At 50.8% G+C, this 22,865-nt stretch overlaps 1 protein-coding gene across 4 annotated transcripts in view; it reads right to left on the bottom strand.

Moving 5' to 3' along the window:
* Positions 1-22,865, bottom strand: part of MICAL2 (microtubule associated monooxygenase, calponin and LIM domain containing 2) — a 204,567-nt gene that overhangs the window by 56,877 nt on the left and 124,825 nt on the right. For 2 of the 4 annotated variants that reach the window (XM_063092701.1, XM_063092703.1), the window contains 6 exons: positions 22,732-22,839; positions 21,484-21,670; positions 20,095-20,183; positions 18,754-18,856; positions 16,078-16,135; positions 14,870-15,095 (listed from right to left, as the gene is read on the bottom strand). In XM_063092701.1, coding sequence (XP_062948771.1) covers positions 16,095-16,135; positions 18,754-18,856; positions 20,095-20,183; positions 21,484-21,670; positions 22,732-22,839 — 528 coding nt within the window. In that variant the 3' untranslated portion in view covers positions 14,870-15,095; positions 16,078-16,094. Of the gene's footprint in view, positions 1-3,104; positions 3,295-14,869; positions 15,502-16,077; positions 16,136-18,753; positions 18,857-20,094; positions 20,184-21,483; positions 21,671-22,731; positions 22,840-22,865 lie in introns of those variants that run through there. The other 2 variants (XM_063092702.1, XM_063092700.1) reach the window with 2 other exon arrangements.

The raw sequence follows: 22,865 nt of genomic DNA, 5'->3' as shown, positions 1-22,865 counted from the left end.
AGAGCTAGTTTGAGTGAGTTTCTGCCTCTTACAATGGAAACAGTCCTGCCTAATTGAAGTCTAGAAGTCTCTGAAGGCTGCGTGACGGAGGGCAGGTGCCTTCCCTTGTCTGGGCCCTGGTTTTCCATCTCAGTGACTGCAAGGGCACTCCAAAGCACAGCTGTCCCACACAGACATGTGCATCAGAATCATCTGTGGGACGTGCTAAACACTGCTCCCGGGCTCCATCGCAGAGTCTGAAGGCTCAGGACTTCATGAACTAGTTGTCCATATCCCAGGTCTCCATTTTCTCCACTTGTGTTCCCCACACCTACTCCAGTCAGGTTTCTGCCCCCTCACTACACCGGGAGCATGTTTGTCAAACTTAACAATGACCCTCCTGTTGGAAAACCCACAGGTCACTTCTCCATTTCTGCTCTCTGACGACTGCATCTCTTTTCTGTAGCAGCTCCGACTCAGCGAGCCGTGCCCTCCTCCCGGAGGCACTGTCCCCTCTCGGCTCCCACAACTCCCCTCTCGTGCTTTCTCTCCTCCCCAGGGGGTTTGCCAGCTCCTCCTCTGCTTGCCCACTGAGTGTTCAAATGCCTGGTGCACCTTGCTGGGCCCGGCTCTTCTTCATTCACAGCTTTTCTTACTCCATAAGCGACTCTGCAGACCCCGTGGCTTTATAATAGTCTCTGGACTCACCATCTCCAGCCCTGCCACCCAGAAACTCCAGACTCCCATATCCGACTGCTTACTTGATGTCTGCACAAAGACACAGGCATCGCAAACCCATCCCGTCCAATACGGAACTCTTGATTTTCTCCATAAACCTGCATCTTCCCTGAAACCCTGCCCACCCCTAGACAGTTGCAACATCCATTCGGTCCCTCAGGCCAAAATCTGGGAGTCGCGCTTGAATTCTCTTTCCCTCCCGCTGAGCGCATTGGCAGCCCACCTGCGTGCCTCCACCCTGTCCCTGTCCGCAGGCTCCCAGCTGCTCCCCCTGCCTTCACTCCCGCCCACCCTGCCCCAGCCGTCCTCCACACCAAGGCCTGCTGATCTTTGAAAATCGTAAATGAGATGTCACTCTTTTACTTAAAAATTCTTTCAGTTATGCCTAGAATGAAGTGTAACCTTCCTACCCCGTCTCACTCATCTTCCTCCTGCCTGGCTTTCTGCTGTAGCCCTCTGTCCTTCTCCCCCTCACTGTGTTCCAGCCACACCGATCTCTTGTCACCTCTGAGACATCAGGGTCACTCCTACCCAGGGGCCTGTGCGCGAGCTGTCATCACTGTGTGGATTCCCCTTGTCCCTTGGCCATCCATTCTTGTCGACCAGGTCTCAGCTTCCATGTCACCTCCTCAGGGAGGCTGTGGTAAGTTGTCTGCAGAAGTGGTTGTGATCACTCCCCTTGGTCCACACTCCTTTGCAATGGGACTTTGCAATGGGACTTTGCAATGGGACTTTGCAATAGCCCCTCCGATAAATGGTGAAGTTTATTTCCCACCCCTTGAATCCAGGCTGGCCATGTGACTTGCAGTGACCAATCAGATGTACTGGGAATAGCACTGTGCATTGCCCAGCCTGGGCCTCAAGAGGCCTTACATGGCTCCCCTCTGTCTCCTAGGGCCGCCATGTGAACAAACTTGGGCTGCCTGTTTGGTGATGAAAGACCCATGGCCTGGTAGCCTCCTGTCACCCCAGTTGGTAGCTAACTATGCCCCAGAAGCAGAACGCTGCTGGTCTAAACACACAGGTAAGCCCACCAAGACCAAAACTGTCCAGCTGAGCCTGGCTCACACTGTTGGCTCATGTAATTGTGGGTGTGATGGTGGTTGGTTTAAGTCACTCACTTTTGGGCTGGTTTGTTATTCAGCATTATTGTGGGAATTGATAACTGATATGGAGGCCTTTCCTGGCCATCCAGTCTAAGGCAGCTCTACTGTCTCTCTCTCTCATATATCCCTATTTTATTTCTCTACCTGGAACATATGTGATGTTCCTTTTGTTGACTGCTTCCTTATTTGCTGGCTGGCTACCCTGTGATAGCAAGGACTTCATCTTGTGTTGGTCACTGCTACATCCCCAGTGTGTAATAAATAACAAGTAATTGGTGCCTGCTGTTCACTGGCCTCCTGAGTGAATCCAGTGTGTCTGGGAGGAGGCCTGGAGCATGCATTTGTGATGACCACTCCAGGGATTCTGATGCAGGTGGTGACGACAGCACTCGGAGAAAGAGTCATCAAAGGCCCCAGGGTCTCATCTCTCTTGTTCCTACCCATACCCACACATCTCTACTGTATTAGTCCTTTTCTGTTGCATATAACAGGGTATCTGAAACTGGGTAATATATAAAGAAAATGAAATTTATTTCTTACAGTTTTGGAGGCTGGGAAGTGGTCCAGGGAGTGTATCTGGTGAGGGGCTTCTTCTGGGTGGAAACTCTATGGGGTCCTATGCTGACATAGGCAATCTCATAGTGAGGATAGCAAGAGCTCTTTAACGTGATCACTTGCTCTCCCTAAAAAGCCATGAGTGCCACTCCTGTGACAACCCAATAAACCATTCACCCATTACTCCACCAATGGATTAATCCATTCATGGGGGCATAGTTGTCATGATCCAATCACCACTTAAAGGCCCCATCTTTCAACTCTGCAGTAGTCTGGTTTCCCACCCTCTTAACACTGTTACATTGGGGATCAAGCTTCAGGGAGTTTTGAGGGGACACTCAATCTACAGCACCCACCTTACAGTTGGAGGGCTGTGACAGGTGACACCCACTCTCTCTGTACCCCTCACTGCAGCCTGCATGACAACTGCCTCCTGGGGAGAAGATGTGGGGCCAGGGCCTTTCACTTTTCTGATAAAATAACAATTGCTAACACATGTAGTGTTTATTATATGCCGGGCATTGCTTGACACGCCTTATGTATATTAATTCTTTGATCCCTACAACTCCCTCTGAGACAGGTACTATGATTGTCCCTATTTTACAGATGAGGAAGTGGGGGCATGAGAGGCCACACTGCAAGTGAGTGGAGAGACGACCGGATCCTGAATGCTGTCCCCCTCCTTCAACTTGGTTCCGCCCCCACTCCATGGCAGCCTGAGCATACCTGCTGTCCTCGCTGCTGACCAGGACACACACTGCCAGCACGTCCTGCCCAGCCACGTCCTCCCCAGGGCTGATCCGCACTGAGGTCCACTCGGAGGGCAGGGGAGCGGTGACCCCACCATCCACACCTTCCACAGCACAGCGCTCTGGCTCCGGAATGCTCTTCGGCTTCTTGGGGGAGGTGGGCTCATCTGCTGAGAGGAGAACAGGGTCTAGAGAGATGGTGGGAGTGAACAGCCCCAGCAGGGCACCTGCTCCTGCAGGGCTGTGGGCCGGCTGCTGGGGGGAGGACAGGTCTGGGGTCAACTTGGACTCTCCAAGACTGATCTTCTTGTCCTCTGTGCCACTGCTCTAGCCCCACCCCCCAGCTGACCAGATGCCCCAAAGTTTAGAGCAAACTGTGTGTGCAGGCATGGACACATACATCATCCCACTTCATCTAGAGGGAGGGTCCTGAAATGTTCACAGCGCCCACCCTAGCTCATGGGCCTCTGAACTGTTGTTGTCAAAACTGCAGTGTCCACTATGTTGCTAAATCCAGTGGTGACATCCCCATTCTCACCTCACGGGGCGCACCAGCAGCACTGGCCCAGCAGACCCCTCCCTCCTTCTGGAAACAGCTCTCCACTGAGCAACCAGGACAGCACAGCCTGTTGCATCCTCCTTGCTGGCTCTCTCCTTCTTCCCTTGCCCTCGTGACCCTGAAAGGTGCCAGGGCTCAGTCTCTGAATCTCTTCTTTTCTCTGTCTACACTCACATGCTTGATAATTTCATCTTGTCCAGACAACGCTGGCTTCCAGATTTATATCTCCAGCTTGGATGTGTCCCCTGATTCTAGACTTATAGATACTACTGCCCACTTGGCATCTCCACTTGGATGTCTAACGGACATATAAACTCCACATGTCCCAATTGAACTGTCCCTCCTCATCTGGCCCCAAAACCTGCTTTACCCACAGCCTGCCCCACCTCAGTGAATGGCAATTTGAGCCCCCGTTGCTCAAGTCAATCCCTTAGAGACATCCTTGACTTCTTGCATTCCTCATTCTCACGCAAGCCTCCAGCATATCCTGATGGCTCTACCTTCAGGAGCCCAGTGGCCTCTCGCCACCTCCTCTGCCACCGCCCTCTTCTCCTGCTGCATCACAGAGACAGCCTCTCCCTGGTATCCCCGTTCCTCTCCTGCCAGGCCCCGCTTCTCGTCTATTCTCAGCACAGCAGCCAGCGTGACCCCGTTAAAGGGAAGTCACGTCATGCCACCCCTTGCTCAAATCCTCCCACACCTCCTCACTTCACCCAGAGTGAACGCTGAAACCCTTCCCGTGGTCTTCAAAGTCCTGCGCCACTTTGCCCCAGCACTGCCCCTGGCTCACCCTGCTCTGCCCCTGCCACCTCCTTGCTATTCGCTAGCACTCTTGATGCCCGCCTGTCACGGGCCCCTTGCACTGCTGTGGCCTGTGCCTGGAAGAAGCCATCCCCAGACATCCTCAGGCAGGGCTTGCTCAGTGCCTGCAAGTCTGGTCACATGTTACCTTCTCAGTGAGGCCTTCCTGGCAACCTTATTTAAAATCATAGCTGACGCCCTCAGCACTCTCCATTCCTCTTTATTTTTATTAGTAGTGCATCTTGCCGTCTAATAAACTATTCTTTCTTATTTTGTTTATTGTCTCTCCTACGCCTAGAATGTGAGCAGTGATTTTTGTTTCGTTTGTTGCTAGAATTGTGCCTGGTAAAGAGTAGATGCTCAATCAATACCTGCTGAATGAATGAATGAATGAGCCCAGCTTCGTCTTGGCCACTAACTAGCTGGTGACCCCTTCTTTGGTCGCATGGGAGCAGGTGTCTCTTTCCCAGGCAGAGACCTCGCCTGCACTTGACTCCTCTTCACCTCTTCCCACGCCCCTCCCCTCCCAAAGGTCGTTATCTTTTTCCTGTTTGTCTTTGCCTACTAGATCTTTTCTATCAGTACTTAAACATGCTGAAGATCCTCCTGTCTTAAGCAGACTTTTATCCCAGTCTCCACGCCTGGCCCCACTCTCTGGTCTTCCTTCCCAGCTGGTCTTCGTGGGGGAGTCTGCTACCCACTTTCTCCAATTCTTTACCAACCCTCTGTGGTCCTGCCTGTGCCTCCAGTACTCCCAAACTGCCTCAACAAAGCTGCCAGCAGCCTCCCTTGTTGCTAAATCCACTTCACAGGGCTTTGGGGGTCTTCCTGCAGCCCATGACCCTGGCCCCCCTGCTCTTAGGGACACTCTCTCTCCTTGCCTCTCTGGCTGGTCCATCTCAACCACCCAGTTGTCCAGCCAATCCCTAAACTCTGGGTTCTCCATGCTTCCACCCGAGCACTCTTATCCTTTTACCCCATGTATTCTCTCTGGGAGATGTTATCTGCTCCCTGACTGTATTTACCACCCGTGTAGGTAACTCAAGAAATGTTGATTTGTATGTGAAATGCCTCATGTTTTAAAATACTGCATAGGCCAAATGAAACGTGTGCAGGCAGATTCAGCCAGGGGTTGCCAGTTTGTAATAACCCTGGTGTGTGTGCTACTTGCCTACGTGAACACTTGTCTGTACACTTGTCTACACACTTGTCTACACATCTGTAGGAGCAGTACTGGGAGGGGAGGCATTTGAAGAATATAATTGGATTTTTTGCAACATGCATATAATAATAAGAATTACAACATGATGATGGTGGTGGTGCTGGCAATAATAATAATAGCAGTAGCAGCTTACTTTCATTGAGGGCTCTGTATATACCAAGAATTATTTCAGCATCTTGAGCACTAAGTCTACGAAATCTCACACTATTCTCTGAGAAAAGCATTATTATTATCCCCATTTTCCTGCTGAGAAAACCAAAACACAGAGAGGTTACGGCACTGGCACATGGTCATATATTCCATCAGAGGATGGAGACCAGTCCGAATGTCTGTGAGTACAACAGAAGCATGAATGGACACCACTGCATGTGGCCTTTATCCTGGAAGTTTGGGCTGGAATATGTCCCTGTTCTTCACTGCCTCCCTATAACAGAGCTATGCTTTGTCCTGTGACTTTGCAGTCATTCCCACTAGAGCAGGTGGGTGACTTCCCTGTCCCATTGATGTGAGGCTTGGCTGAGGCTTGGCTGCAAGACTTGCTTTAACCAGTGGAAATTCATGGAAGTGACGTGAGCCTTGCTGGTTTGGCTTGTCACTTATGCTCCTGCTGGGTTACCATGAAAAGAGCTCGGCCCAGATGGCCGCTGCCCCTTCAGCCTGGGTCCCCCATTGAGGGTACACAGTACAGACCCAGAGCCACCCTATAGCTTGGAGCCAGGGTGGTCAATCATATGGAGCCCAGACCACCTTAGGACCTGCAGCCTGAAGTACAGCCACCCAGCCAACCCCAGACTCACCAGTAAGAAAGCAGATGCTATCAGCCACTGAGATCTTGGAGGCTTGTCACATAGAATTATTGTGGCAGAGACCAGACTCTATACGTGGCTTGTGTGTGCCGGTGAGCTGTGTGCCCAGACACTTACATATCCAACAGATGCCACTTGTGCCCTCCCCTGATCCAGGCCTGTGCTGGGGATTTGGAGAAGAATCAGCCACCCTGGTCCCTGTCATCAAAGATCTCATCCTGTCCCACAGGGGAGCTAAGGCAAGTTCACAAACATCTGCATGATAAGGTAAGCCATCTAAGAGTGAGGCAGAGGGGAAGGTAAAGGGGAGGGAGATCTGACTTCCATGCAGTAGACACTTCAGGTGGAAGGTGCCATTTTAACTGGGCTTGAGGATGAGTAGGATTTGAATGAACAGAGAAGCAGAGGTGGTGCCCGGGGTGGGCCTCTGTGAGCAAAAGCAAGGCAGGAATGCACTGCCATCTGCATGGGAACGAAGACACATCCACGTGGCTGGAAGGGGGGAGCATGTGTAGAGGAAGCCAGTGGGAAATGGCGGCACTGACATCGGACTGAGACAGTCCTTGCATGGCAAGTCAAAGAGTGGGTTTCACTCCAGGAACAACCACTGAAGGGTTGTGAATTGGGGACTGGCATTGTCAGATTAGCTGCATGGAAAGGTCACTCTGGTTGCAGAGTGGGTGGTGGACTGGAAGACCCACGAGGAGGTGAGGGGGACGAGTGAGGGGGCAGCTGTGATGACTGGGGGAGACTTCCAGCTGAGCCCCAACAGCAGGACTGGGAGAGCGATGGGGTCAAGGGCAGCCCAGCAGCACGAGGTGGCTGCAGATGGGAGGTGAGCTAAGCCAGGCTGTGGTGGTCCCAGACCCACAGCTCCCACACCTCAGGGACCAGACCAAGCCCTCAGCATCACCCAGCATTCTGCTTTTCTTTCTCCTCCTTCCAGAGAGCTTTGGCTTTGCCAGCAGGGCTGAGGGAGCGTAAGGCTTGGCCTGGCTCCCTGGGCTCCTGGAGGGCAGAGGGCATGGCTGACCGATGACGCCTCAGTACAGCAGGGCCAGGGCCAGCATCCTACAACCTGCTCATGCGGAGAGCCCCAAAGGAGGACATGCTCCTCCTCTGCTTCTGCCCCCAAGGCTCAGGCCACAGGCTACTGCTGGGTCTCTGGGGTTCAGTGCCACTGCCAGGGGGAATGTTCTCCACTCAAGCTTCTACTTCCAGACACCACTTTCATTCCCTGGAGGGCTCCTGTCCACACGCAGGTACCAGCAGTGGTGGTCCTAGCACCAGCACCAGGAATTATACTATCGATGACAACAAATGCAACGCCAGCTCGTTGCTGAGTGCCTCCAGGCCTGTGCAGCTCTGTATGTTCATCATCTCTCACATCCCATGAGCCCTAAAAGAATGCTGTTATCATTGCAAGAGTGGAAGAAAGTGGAGTCCAGAGAGAGTGACTCAGACAGGGCGGCCACCTGGGTGCGCAGTGCCGGGCGCCACTGTAGCCATGTCTGCGGCCGGCCCCAGGTGAGGAGCCAGGTGTGCTCACCTGTGCTGCGTACCCACACTGCCACCCCCTGGTTGCCTCCCCCAGGCCATCTGCCCTTTGTCTTAGACTTTGCCTGAGGTCATCTGTGTACATCAGGAGAATCCAGGACTACACCGGGGACTGGAGGATGCCAAGAGAGGAGGTACATGGGGTGGGGGTGAGGAGAAGGACCCAGCACCTCCCAGGGCAGCTGCTGTGGCCCCCTGGTGGGACGCAGGCCTGCTCAGAACCGAGCACGTGGCATCTCAGCGCTCTGGCCGGACACCTGCTCTCCGATGGAGGACGAGACTCTGGAAATTCTAAGTGCTAGGGCCAGGCCCACCTGCAAGCTTAGGGAGGGCAGAGCCAGGCAGTATCCGGGAAATGCCTGTCCTCACACACCAGCCCCAGCAGCCATGTCCTGAGGCCTTGTCTTGGCCAGGCCCCTGCTGCAGGGTCAGGGTCAGGACCTGCGCTGTCCTGGTACTGACGGGGAAATTGTTCCTGTTTTCTACCCAAGTCTAAAAACTCTTCCACTCACCCCCAGAACCCAGGGAGACAACGAAGCACCATGTCCTTCCACATATTGTTATTAACCCCGTTTTACAGGGAAGGAAACTGAGGCCCAGGGGAGTCATCTCACTGTCCAAAGGCACGCAGTGCCTGGCTGCCAGAGCCACGTCTGGAACTGGGCTTGGAGAAACTCCCCCTGCCGTCTTGTCCACTGTTCTTGCTGAAGAAAAATGTTGAGAAAGAAATCAGTGGGACTAAGGGTAACAGGATCCAGTTAGGAAAAGAGAAGCCAAGTCAGGAGACCAAGATAGGAAAGTTAATACTGGAAACAATGGTGTTGGAAGAACTGAAAAGCCAGAGGAGGACTGGGAGGCAACCAGAGACAAGTGACAGCAGGAAGCTACTGGCTAGAGGGACAAAGGGGAGAGCTGGTGTCACCAGAGCTCAGGGCCACAGCTCCTGCTAGGTGCCATGCAGGAGATGGGAGGGACACCCCGGCTTCTCCCTCGACCCCACCTTCTGGTCTCCTCCAGTGCTTCCAGTGGTCAAACCTCACAGGAAGCGGCTGCAAGGGTGCCTGGGAAATGCAGTTTGCAGGGTGACAGCTCAGAAGAGCCGAGCAGGGAGGACGAGGAGCATACAAGTGCAAACAGGAAAACGTCCGGGGTACTCAGCACACAGCAGTCTCCCACACTCCTGTAAAGTGACTGTACTGGGTGCAGGGACACTGACAAGCCCCCAGCCGAATAGGGGAGGGCCCTGGAAGGGGCCTGTGTCAGGCAGTCCCTCCATCCACTGCCAGGGGATGTCACAATTGCCCTGGGAGGGAGATTTGCTTGATGCCAGTACCAAGGTCCTTTGTGGTGCCTGGACCTTTAAGATAAAGGAACAGGTGCCCAAAGCCAGAGCTGCTGCCATCTGGGGACTCCTGACAGTGACTCCTCAGGTGAATTTATGGGAATGGAGTGTCCAGGATCTTTAGGGGATGACTAAATTCATGGGTAGCCCTGGACCTCTGGGCCCACACTCCACCCTAGGGCACAGCTGCCCTGCCTTGCCGTACTCTCGCCAGGCGTCCAAGGCCCAAAGAGTGGGTGTCTGTGCAGGTGTGTATACACACAGGCACACTCTCTGCTGCCCTGAATCCAGGGCAGACAGCATCACCCAAGGGGCCCTTCCTGGCCTTAGCAGCAGCCTTGATGCAGAGACCAATAAACTAAACTAAATGCAAAACCACAGGGAAGATGCAACCTTTGACAGGGGTGGATGTGGGTCAGGCCTAGGCCCTGTCCCCATGGCCCGTAGCAGAGCTGGACTGCTCCTCCCCCGGATCCCTCATCCTGGAAAGTGGCCACACACCAGGGGAATACCAGCCCCTGGCCAGGGGACCAGCAGGATCCTTACAGCTCACCTCAGGGCAGGTGGGAATGTGGGCCATGCCACAAGTCCCCGATGGAGTCTCCAAAGCCAGGGACTATGCCCTGGCCTGGCTGGGCCTGGCATGGGTTGGGGGTGGAAGAGAGGAAACCTGATCTTCTGGCACTTCTAGGCCCCCACCAAGCTGAGGAGTCAGCTTCTTTCTCTGGGGGTGGGTCCTCCTGTTGCTGGGCAGGCAGCGTCTCTGGGTCTTGGTTACAGGCACTTGCAGGATGACTAGACTCAGGAGATCAAAGCCAAGTTGAGCCACCCACATGCCTTGGTGTGGGGGCCCCAGAGGCAGCTTCAGCCCCGCCCTCCAGTCCAGGTGGTGGTAGGTGGAGCATTCCCCACCCCACTCGTCTCAAACCTGCCACCTGGACTCTGTGTCAGGACCCCAGAGCAGAGGACAGTGAGGAGGTGACAGAAGATGTGTGTGACCCAGTGGCCTGAGCCTTGATGCCCCAAACTAGAAGTTGATGTTCTAGTTCCCACTGGAACTTCTCTGCTGCCAACCTCAGGCCTATCCCTGAGAGGGGGCACCCAAGCCCCATCTGCCACTGTGTGGACCCAGCTCTGCCAAGAGATGTTTGTGAAGATGACACCCTCAGAAGGCAAAATGAAAGCAAAATCAAAACTCTCTCCTCACAAACAAAGGGCTCTGCAGAGGGCAGCTGGACGCACAGCGACCTGCTTCTCCTCCCCCAGGTCTCTCCCCTGACGCATGGCTAGATGCCAGCAAGAGCTTCCCCCGCCAGGACTGCTGCATGCTCCCCAGTCAGAGGGCCAGGCCAGAGGGCATACATTCTGCAAGTATTTGTTGAGGATCCACTATGTGCTGAGCTCTGTTCTACCTGTTGGGTTACATGTGTTCAAAAGAAACAAAGGTCCCTGCACACATGGAGCTTAGGTTCTAGTGAGGGGGCAAACATGGAGAAACAATGCACACAATAAATGTGTGAACTGCACAATGTGGCTGCAGGTGGTAAATGCTACAGAGAACCTGTCTGGTAGGGTCGGGGGAGCAGGATTGCCAGGCAGTGCAGGCTGCAGTACTAAACGCGGGCCTCACTGACAGGGAGACCACAACGAGATGTGGAGAGAGGGTGGGGTCACCCACAGGCATACTGGGGAGGGGCGTTCTTGGCAGAGGGAAGAGCCAATGCAAAGGCTCTACGGCAGAGTGTGCCTGGAGTTCAAGGAGGCCAGTGTGGCCGGAACAGGATCAGCAGGAGAAGAGCTCAGAATACAGGGGCCAGACCACAAAGGGCGTTTGAATCCATTACACGCTTTTGGCATTTACGCTGAGTGAGCCGCTGGACAGTTTTGAGCAGAGGAGAGACCTGAGAAATTTTTAAAGGGTCACTCCAGCTATTGTGTTGAAAATAGGTTGAGGGATGAGAGTGGAAGCGGGAGGCCTTACAGGAGCCTGCTGCAATGACGCAGGGCAGGATAACAGTGTCTGGGGCCAGGCAGCGTAGAGGTGGCAAGAAGTGGACAGGGTCTGGATGTTCTTGGAATTGTCTGGTGGACTGTGTGTGGGGCTAAGAGAAAGAAGAGTCAAGAATGACTCCGAGACTTTTGGGCTGAGAAACAGGAAGAGGGGAACTGCCATTTCCAGCCATGGGGAAGGCCATGGTGGAGCCTGTTTCAGGGGAGAATGAAGGGTTGAGATGACCAGCAGACAGCCAGGTGGAGTCGCAGGGTCGGAGCAGGAAACAGCGAGAGCCTGCGCTCCCTCTTTGCTGAGACTTGGGGATTCACTAAAGCAGAACGAAAGTCCTGCTGGCAGGTGGCAGGAAAGGAGGGGAGCTGAGGCCTGGGTGTCTGAAGAGAGGTGGCTGGTTGTCTACAAGAAGGCTGGGAAATCAGAAAGCTAGAGGAAGATAGATAGTGCCACCCAGTGTGATTTGAGACCTCTGTCTAGTCCCCAACCTGCAGATGTGCTGTCAGATGAGCTCCAGCTGATCTAGAATGTCCTGAGAAAGTCTTCCTGGGGACATTCCCTGCTGCACAAAACCAGGAAAGTGCTGTCTAGAATTGGACAGAGAGCTCTTGCTGCCTTGAGTGCCAGGCACCGTACTGGGCATGCTCACCCATTCCACCTTCACGAAACCCTGTACCAGAAGCATCATTAGCCCAGTTCACAGAAGGGAAGTTCACAAGGCCACTGAGTCAGTACCAAGTACTGGGAGTCAAAGCTGGGAGGTCAGCCCTTGCACCAAAGTTCCCCTTAGAGCAGGCACCTGAGTCCCAGTCAGGGCCCCCCGTGTCTCCCGGCTCCTTCACAGTTGAAGATGTCCCTCGGGACTCACCTCCCCAGTATCATGGACCTTCTTTAACATCAGTACTGACCTCAAGATTGCCACAGGAGCTGAGGAGCTGAACGTAAAGTGCCCGGCTCAGCACTAGCACAGAGAGGATGCTCGATATACAACAGCTGGCCCTGAGGCAGTAAAAGCAGCAGAAATTCCTTTTACTTAAGGAATTTTTTAAAAAGTTGTAAAAACGTATGTGTTCACACAAATAAAAGAACAGCCCACCCACTCTGGTTGACCCACTTATTGTACTTAATATTCAAGCTGTACAGAGATTTATTTCTTCTTCTGCATTATTTCCTTAAGATAAATTCCCTGGGGTAGGATTACTGGGCCGACAGGTCAGAGACCTTTTCTGGATCTTAATAATTGCCATATTGCTTACCAGACATAGATTGTCCCAGTTTACTTTTTACTCAATACTGGTGATTAAGTTCACATTTTTTCTTACAATCTACTTCACTTTTTTTCTTTACTAATTTAGTGGGTGCAGCATAACTAATGTACATCCTTTAAAAGCCCAAGTAAGCACATTTTTTTGTAAATGCTTGCTTTTTTTTTAGTGTTTACTTTTTTAATTAGCTGAAGTGTCAACTGTTTATTCACAGGTTTTCTTCATTCATCACTGGGTCTTTAATCAATTAATATTAACTGATCACCTACACTGTGATGTGCCTGTGAACACCTGCTTTAAATGAACTCTTTAAATACCATGGCAATGAACTTCTTTGTTACTACATTTAACACAGATTTACCCCCAGTCTGACCTGACTGCCTATTTAATATTTTCATTTTTATTATTATACGCTTAGTTTTAAAATGTAGGTAGTCAGATTTGTGTCATGTTTTTCCTATGTAACTTTTGTGTTAGAGTTTTTAAAGCTTAGAAAGTTAAAACCCCATGATTTACTATGTAATATTTAATTCTTTCATTTTACTTTAAAAATTTTATGTCTCTAATCCGTTCTGGCTTAAAGAATATTCTATCAAACATTATTTATATAGAATGTAATATCTGAAGAGCCCAAACAAAACAGAAACATCTTCAAATAGGTACAGGAAAGTCGACTTGAACAAAGTTAATTAAGCATCTTGACTAGAGGACTCCTCAGAGACATAACATGCTCACACATCTAGTAGGTCTCCAAGGTTGGGAGGACTGGCAAGCATAAAACATTTCTCAAACTTGGTGACTACGGAACCCTTTGTTCATGAAGCACCTCTTGGGGTACCACTCTTTGGAAAATGTTGCTTTAACCCAACTTCAAATAAAAAACTTCAAACTGTAAGCTCCCTAGAGAGGGGATTTTTTGTCTGTTTCTTTCCCCTACTGTATTCCTAGCACATAGCAGATGCTCAGTAAATATTAGTTGACTAGACAAATGAGCACATGCATGGATAAAACAAATAAAACAAGTCAGATCTAGTGCAGCAATACTGACGTGCATACTCTTGGAGATGTAGGAGGTGCAGGGACTTTGTGCGGTTCCCTGCTGTATCCCAGGGCCTAAAATAATGCCTAGACACATAAATGTTGAATCAATGAATGCATAACAGAATGAGTCACTTGCCCAACCCAGCGCCTGACATCCAGTCCCTAACACCCTTCCTTGAATGGAAAGGAAAGAGTATCTCACCTGGGAAAGAGCACAGGACCCCTGTTCATGACCTGAGGCAGCTCTGAAAGCAGATCCAGGTGCCAGCAACTGGGCTCAGAGACCCAGGGTCCCAGAAATGCCCCTTTAGAGGTGCCAGGGCCCTCACAAAGTTCACAGGTGACTTTTCATACCAGCGACAGAAGCCCAGCTACATCCAGGCAGGTAATGGCAGGCATCCCACCTGGAGAGGTCGAGAACTGGACTTCCTTGGCCCTGCCCAGGCTAGCTGAGTGAGATGCCACATCCTTCCCTTAAACACAGTCTGAAGTTGGGCCGGAGCCTGCCATGGGTGTTGTACTCAGACAGACCCTATGGGCAGAGCCTCATAGCATAAGATGCTGAATGACCTGAGCCTTTGGGGGCAGGGGAAGTTTCTTAGGATGGCAAATGGCTTTCCATCTGATGAGCACCCCTGTTATATGTTCATGGCCATCCTGAGACCAACACTCAGTCCTTCCCTCCTTACTCATCACCTATCACTCAGCTGGGCCAGCGTGAAATGTCCAAGACCTTGCTTCACTGTATAAGAGTCTAAATTAGTGAAAGGTTCATAGGTAAAGCTCTCCTATAGGGCCATGGCTTGGATGTGTGGAAGAAATAGGCACAGGCAGCTGTCAATACAGTCTGTTCCTAACAGCTGAGGTGACGCTGACCCTCACCCACTATGCCCAGAATCTAGAATAGCAAAGTCAATGAGTTTTCAAGAAAGAGACCCCAAAGCTTGGCCCAGGAGCATTGGTGACATTTTCCAAATATTACCCCTAGGTAATATTTCCTTTCAGAGTTCCCCAGCACAGCCCCAGAGAGTCCCGTGTCACCACAAGTGCAAGTCTCGCCAGCAGTTTAGGGAAGATGGACCCCTAAACCAATCCCTGTGTTTGAGGTTTTAGAAGCTTCCATGGCAAAGAAGAGAGGAAACAATGAGCTTTATAAAGAACCATATTTATTTCCATTTACAGCATCAAATACCATAAATAAAGCTAAACATTGTTTGCTGTGTGCAAAATACAGGGTTCTGTGTGGCACTGTAAATGATTACCAAAGGTCACAGACATGCCTTGCGATGAGATTGGGAGGCTAGTTAAGGAGGTGGCTAGCTAAGGAGGAGGGCACTCTTTGGTTGACATTCTATAAAGGGAGGGAGATTCTGCAAAAGAAGATAAGAGCAACGACTTGGTACTGGCCAGGGTCTGCACACATGCAGCAAGGGTGCAGCAGGCAGGCTGTGCAGACGCCAGGAGGTCAGGATGGCTCGGAGCCACATGCAGGACAGACACTGCCAGGCCTGGCTTGTGACAGCTCTCTGGTGCTTGGTGTATCATTCCTCTTATTAGCACTTTGACTGTCTTGCTGCTCCAGGTAAATGAGTCAGCGGGAATATATGTTTTAAGAAGAGCCACAGGGGCATTTAAACTGGCCACTCCAGGCTGAACTGAGTCATTTCTCAAATACATCCCTCCTCTGGGATGATGGCTGCTCAGCAGAAGCTCCTGCTTCATCTGGGGCTTTATGAACCAAGAGAGGTAAGAAGAACCACAGCAAAGCCCTTGGATCTACAGTGCAATAGAGAAAGGATTTGCTAGAATAATTGTGATTACGTATTCAAAGTACAGAGCATGGGTCAAGCTTGTGATGAAGCCTGGGTGTAAATATTTTTAAATAATCCCTCCAAAAAGAATCACCTATGGTTTTGATCAATGACATTAGTAATCTGTATATTAGGATCAATTTAAGAAGATGCTGGTATGCGTGAGCTTTTCAGAAGCTGCTAGACAAAAGTGTCCTTTTCATGGCAACAGAACCCTCCCTATGGTACTGTCTCACAATCAGGGTAAGTGGCATCGCAGGCACAACTGACAAAGCATGCACACAGGCTGGCGCAGGGAACAGAGGGGAGGCGGGGCATGCACTTGCTGTGGACTGGGCGGTCGGCTCCAGGGGAGTGGAATCAGAACATGCCTTCAAGCTGAACATTACCCCACGTAACTGCCTATGCCACCGAATGAGTCCATTAGTATGCAAGACACTCACAGTTAGCACACCCAGGAGCACCAGTGGGGAGGACGGGGTGCGGAAAGCGGGTTAGGGGTTAGTACCACTCTCTGAAAATTGGCAAGAGAACCAGTCACCTCAGAGCAGAAGTGTGTCAGCCAAGAAGTGGGTGTAGCACTGGAAGGCTGAAATGAACTGACGGCCACAGTGTAAGGTTGGAGAGAGAGAGAGACAGAAAAGAGAACTTAGTATGAGAAAAAAAGGAAAATGCATGACAACACAAGAAGGCACCAGAATTGAAAATAGGCAACTATTTTAAAAAAGGGAAACCTCCCCTGAACAAATCACTGCTTGCTTAGGAGAGATGAACCTTTCTGGTAGTGACCAGCTACTTATTTACAAGAGTGGGCACGTGTAGTCTGCAGATGGCCAACATTCCACCGTACTCCACCGAGAGCTACAAGTGCCCTCAGGACCGTCTGCCCCCATTTCACTCGACCATATTCATTCTTGGATGTGTTGAGGAGGCTTAGAGGTGTTCACTCCCTGTCCCCCCAATCCAGCCATGTGTATCGATGTTGCCCACCAGGAAGTTTCAAGATCTTGGACCATATGAACATCTTGGACTTTGGACAGGCACACCTGTCTCACCAGAGTAATTCAAACCAGTCTCCTTATGGCCATAAATGACATTCTTAGAGATGCCAACTCTAGCTCCATGGAGCACCCCACAAAGTATTTCAGCCCACCCTGAGCTGACGGTAATCACAGTAACACAGCTGTTCACATCATGACTTCAGGATTGACTTTCTATAATCAAACATAAAAGGAAACAAGGGCTCCTCTCACCATGTTGAATATTAAAATCCCACTCAAAATTGGAAAACATACGTGAGGACAATCAAACTGAGGACAGTTCTAACAAGGACCGAGGTGCCTGTTCCCACAGACTTAGCCACAGCCATGCCTCTGTTTTTCTCAAGGATTTCAGGGGTGTTTGTAGAAACGTACCCCCCCCCACTTTCTTCCCACCCTGTAGAAACGTGTTACCTCAAAACTCTTGAGAGCTCTGGCTCCTCACCCACACAGGCTCCCTCCTCAGATAATCTAGAGGAATCGCTAGCGTTAGCAAATGCACAGAGCTATCTTGGGCCCAGCAACTCTGGATGCGTCAAGCACCGTAGAAGGCCTTTCTCTATCAGACCCTCGAAGGTTTGACCAGGCCCTGCAGCTGCATGTGCCCGGGCAGAGAGGAGTGGGGACAGCTGAGGACTCTTCTGGATACCCAGCATGAAGAATGCAGGTGGGTCCAGTGCTCACGTTTGCCCTGAATAGGGCATATTTCCATTGAGGCAGTCAGTCAACAGCTTCTGTTCCCAACCTTCCCAGCCATTCAAGTTACAGTAGAGCTCCCCCAGAAGGTCCTTTGCTAGGGCACTGGGAAATGCTTCTGGCTGTTTTGACCAGATATGCAAGGCTGCTGCATGGCTGAGCTCACTGGGCAGCTCACGCTTCCCAGCAGTACCCTGAGGTGCTAACAAACCCCGTCAGTGTCAAGGGACACCATGGGGAGAGAGCAGATTCTTCCACTCCATTCAGCCTCACCATTATGGATCCTGAGTGGCCTTGGCTCAGCCTGTAGCATGGGCTGAGGGACTTGATAGGGAGCCCCAGGGCTTAAAATGCCACCAGCTGAAATAGCTTGTCCTTAGCATTGCATCAGCTTGACGAGCTCTCCATGGTCAAGTGCCCATGGGCTCTCACTGCAGTGCCCATTAGTGGGAAGGGAAAATGTATGTTTGTAGCCATCTGGTTGAAACCAGTGGTTGTCTGTCCTTTGGCTGTGGTTTGGTATGGGGAAAAGCCTTTAAGCTACTATTTTACATCAAAACAAGTGAGCAAAAAAGTCTTCCTCCCTATGGGTAGACAGATAACAGCCAACTACACACTAATATGTGCTTTTGTAGGTTTAATTCTATTTCATCCTTCTATCCTTTTCTTCTAAAATAATTATGCTTATGTGTTGCAAAAAATTGCCATCTGTCGACAAGTGGCATCCGGGTACATAAATTGAAAGGCACTGATCAGGAGATGGCACGCTCACTTTTGTGTACATAAAATCCCGTCATTAACTTTGCAGGCAGTGGATATTACAACTCACTGCAATGTGGAAAGGGTTTGTAAAAATGGTTATAAACTTCAAATCCATGTTTAGAAAAATTGGCACTCATAGAAAAAAGTGCTTTGTCTTGGCTTATTAAACATTAAAAATTGAAATGTAAACCCAGAAAAATGGCTCGCTTTCGTATAAAAGAAGTACAAAGGTATAAAAAATATCCTTCATGTCGTCCCCGGTCCTAGCACCATGAGCAGATGTTCACCCTGATGAGGCCAGGTGGAGGTGGCCAACGTGAAACTCTTTGGCTTTGAGCTAATTGGTTGAAGAATGCTAGGCTTCCTGGCCAGAGCCTTAGCAAAGTTCAAACACATTGCCGTCTAACTTTGGAAATGTTAAGGCACTTTGGGGATCCAGGTGCTTCAGTGGAGCTTGACCGGGAAGCACCTGAGCACCCAGTTGCAGATGCTCTCGAGGGAGTCCCCTGACTCCCTGTACATGGTGGCCAGGACCTCAGAGAACACCCAGAGGAGCGGCAGCCCAAGGCTCAGGAGCTCGTACGTGTAGCGGTAGTTGTAAGCATTGTCCCTGATATGGAGGCCAGCGGCGCGCAGGAGTCCCTGCATCCAGTCAAGCAGGTCCCTCGGCAGCCTGAGAGGCCAGCTCAGCGCCTTCCTAAAGAAGGAGGTGGAGATACCTGGGGGGCTGCCTTCTGGTGTGCCAATGGCGGCCACTGCGCAAGAACTCTCGGTGGGAGTGTCTCGCCGAGGAGCTTCCTGCTCTTGCCACGTCCCCTCCTCCTGAGGAAGAGATTGAAATGAGGGCATTTAGTGCATGAGTCTTGCAGAGGACTCCTCCGCAAAGCTGGCTAAGAGAGACAATACAAACTGAATTCTGCAGCCAGTCCCCAAAGTAATCTCAGCTCCCCCACTCACTGCCAAAGCGGGGTGCTGAATATGGTCATGACATTTCTGGGGGACAAACTGACCACAGGGTTCAGGAATCTTCAAACCATACATGCTCTTTGACCAGCAAACTCACTTCTAATGATACATATGAATAATTTGGAATATGGATAAAGATATGCATACAAAGATGTTCATTGTGAGAATATTTGTAAGATAAAAATATCAAACAATGTAAAGGTTCAACATGGGACTAGTGAAATAATTTATTGACCATTCGTAAAAGTGAATATTGTACAGACATTAAAAATTACACTCCAAAAGAATTTTTAATGTCATGGGAATCTGTTCTTGATATACTGTTAGTAAACAAATGAAGGATACAAAACTGTAGAGATGGGATTCCAACTAGGTTAAAATATATTAACAGAGGATAAAGTCTGGAAGGGAATGTTACAAAATGTTAATTGTAGTTTTCTCAGGATAGAGTGATTATAGGTGATTTAATCTTCCTTCTTCGTATACTTTTACTATTTTCCCATTTTTCGACATTGGCCTATACTACTTGAGGAATTAGAAAAAAGTTTGAAGTGGTGGGTCCTTGCTGGTGGTGGGTGATTAAGCTGGAGAGAAGGTACTTGCTAAGAGCTACCAGAGGGGGCGCCACCACAAGCCATCTATAAATCGAATGGGTTGGTCACTTTGCTGACATCCAGGAACTTGTGAAAGGATGTGAAAACCATGTGGAAGGACAACTCCATACCAGGCATTCCTGCAAGCAGCACCCTGTGGCCAGGTGGGCCCCAGGTACGGACAGACAGACCATGCAGCTCTTGCACGGCTGGGCATGTAGCCCTGTCCCTGGCACCTGGGCAAGCTCTTCTCGGCTGCTTACAGGAAGCCAGCACAGCCATTCACCTGGGAGCTGGCGTGTGGAATGGGACAACCAGAGTCCGGCTGAACAGATGGGGCACAGGAAACACCCACACATGAAATAGAGGCTCTCTTCTTTATCTGTGAGTAGGCTCAATCCCTCCCCGGCCAGAAAAACTCGCCTAACTTTGAGGATCCCTTGGAAACTGTCTCGTGTCAAGCATCTTCCCTGTTTCACCAGCACTTTTGAGACAACATACCTCTCTTTGTTGCTTCAACTCTGCCCGTCTCTTCCGTTGCTTGCTACTGGTTTTACAGAGAATGAAATGAGGCTTGCAGTAAAATTTGCCTGTAAAAAGAGACACACACACAAAGATCTTTCTCCTGTAAACCAGAACCACAGCAGACAAAAGCCAAGTGCCCACCACTGTCCAAGTCAGAAAACACCAACAATGGAAACAAGCCTAGGATGTCCCAAACATGTACACAGCTTCTGTCACCTGCCTTAAAGAAGTGGTGCTGAGATGAGGCAGGAAGACCCTTTGCTGACTTGGAGACAGGCTCCAGCATGGGTGGGGGGAGAGGAGGACTCCTGGGGATGGGGCTGAAAGCCTCAAACCAAACGGAGGCCAGGTTTCTCCACAGGACCAGTTTCCAGGCAGCAAAATGGACAGCTCTGAGTACCAACTCCATCAGGAGTTCCTGAGGGTGGGAAAGGCTGAGAACAAATGGCAGCCACGGTGGGAGCAAAAGACTCAGGTAGACACACTTGGGGAAACTGGCTGCTGCCTACGAGCACAGGCATCTTCTAGAACTTTCCTGCTCAAGGCTACCACAGAAGCAACAGTGATGGTAATGATGGTAACAATAGGGAAATGTGGGATTCACTGTATATCAGCACTATTCTAAATGCTTCACGTGAACTATCAATCAATCCTCACAACCACCTTATAAGCTAAGTGCTACTATTATCCTCATTTTACAGATGAGGAACTGAATGATCAAGAGATTAAGCGACAGGTTCGAGGTTATGTGGCTAGTAGCCAGGTGGTTTAGTTTGAGGGTATGTAACCGTAAGCCCTATGCTGTGCCACCTCTCATGATGTATGACAGTGCAAGGATCGAGTGCCGAAAACTAGGAAATCATCACTCCTCCCAGCAAGCACAATTCCCTCATCAGTGATTTCTGTTAGGCCACGTCTCAGAGGGCATGTTTTCATGATTACTTTTATAACACATACTTTATAAATAATATTAATAAACTATCCTTTGTTGAACCCTATCACATGCCAGGTGTGCCAAGCACGTTACACAGGTCATCAGGTTTTGTTTTCTTGGCTACACAGGGACAATGGAAGGTGGGGAGACTAAATAGGGGTACATAATGCCTCAGCACACAGTAGGTGCTCACCAGTGCCACACACCACAGGTGCTGGTCTCCTTCCCTTCCCTCAGCCTGCAGGCAGCACCTCTCTCTAGCAGGAGTTCTCACTTTCCTTAAACAGCTTTCAGGAATATGACATCATATTCCCTGCTGGGGAAATGTTGGGTGTCCCAGAGCCTCCAGAGGGATGGGAGCCCAGGCCGAGGCCACATCTGAGGCTGAGGCCAAGGCCAGAGCCCAGTGCTGTGCTGCCCCTAGGGGTTACCTTCGTCACAGTCGAAGGCGTAGGCGGCCAGGCGCAAGGTAGTGGCACAGATGCTGCAGCGGAAACATTCGCGGTGGAAGAAGTGACCCTCAGCGCTCAGCCGCTCCATTACATACACACGCTTCTTACAGAAGTAACAGGTGTCGCTGCCACCCAGGTTCAGGGGAAACGCCTTTCGCATAGATTCCTGGGGATCAGGAGGGAAGAGCAGTGTGTTAGGGGCTTGCACTGAGTCTTCAAATGTCAGGTCGAGGCTTTCAGAAATTCTAAACTGAGTCCCAGGGACCTTGAGGGCCTCCTATTTGTGTTCCTGTCACTGCAGCACAGAGTGAGGGGTGGGAAGGCACGTTCCCAACACAGACCCCACCCTGCAGGGGCTGCTGTTAATTTTACTCCCAGACAGGCAGGTAGCAACAAGGCAGGCCTGGGGGGGCTCTCCTCCCCAGGCTCGCTGCTCCGGAGTGATGTTGCCTGGTTTGGCAGAGTGGGTGTCACTCACATGTCTGCCTGGGATCTGTAACCCAGGTTACATGTTGCCAGCCTCTAGAGTGAGGTCACTGAAACTGCCCTGCTGAGGAAGTTTCACCATCCTTGTCCCCCCTGCAGTGACTTAGGTCAGGCAAGGAAAGCTTGTGGCATCAAATCTGTTCAAAAGAACTGTGGAAAAGGCAGAGGTTGCCTCTGACAGCCCACCAGGCTGCCAGTTAAATCCCTAAAAGCAAAGGGGGAGGGGGAGGGCCAGGACAGGGGTATGCCTGGGTGATCCCAGGGGAACATGCCAAAAGGAACCCAAAAGAATTGTCAACTCAAATTGCTGGTGATGACAGCAAGTGGCCTAGTGTGGAGAAGGGAGAACTCAAAGGAAAGGGATGTTTTCTCTGCTACTAATTTCAGCTCAATGCAAAGGGCCGTTCAGGTTGGGCACTAAACACTGAAGATAAGAGATGTCCAATTATGCGGACGGCCACACATGGGCCTTTTCACCGAGCAGTCTTCCAGAGCCACAGACAGCAGGGACGATGCTCAGTCTTGGAGATGACCCACAGGGGGCCTGATCAAGGTCTGTTTTCAAGGAAATGCAGCCTGCCTCTAATCTCTGCTCTGATCCAGCCCATTCACAGCCCCCTCTTGTCCTGCGAGAAGGGGAGACTTCAGAGGACTGGGCCATCCTCTCTGCATCCCGAGCGCCCTCCCTAGGAGACCAGATCCAGTGCCTGTGGGTGAAGGCTGAGGGGTGCATGTCCTTACCAGGTCTGGAGAGGTGGTTTGGGCCTTAGGTCTGTGATCATTCATGTACAGATTGACCAGGACTTCAGCTGCAGCCCCTATTCCGCTGGACACTTTCCCTACTGTCAGCTAACCAAGTGTGGAGGCGGAGGAGA

Source organism: Cynocephalus volans, chromosome 4 (assembly GCF_027409185.1).
Source record: "Cynocephalus volans isolate mCynVol1 chromosome 4, mCynVol1.pri, whole genome shotgun sequence".
Classification (NCBI taxonomy): Eukaryota; Metazoa; Chordata; class Mammalia; order Dermoptera; family Cynocephalidae; genus Cynocephalus; species Cynocephalus volans.
This window is presented reverse-complemented; position numbering and strand designations above follow the sequence as displayed.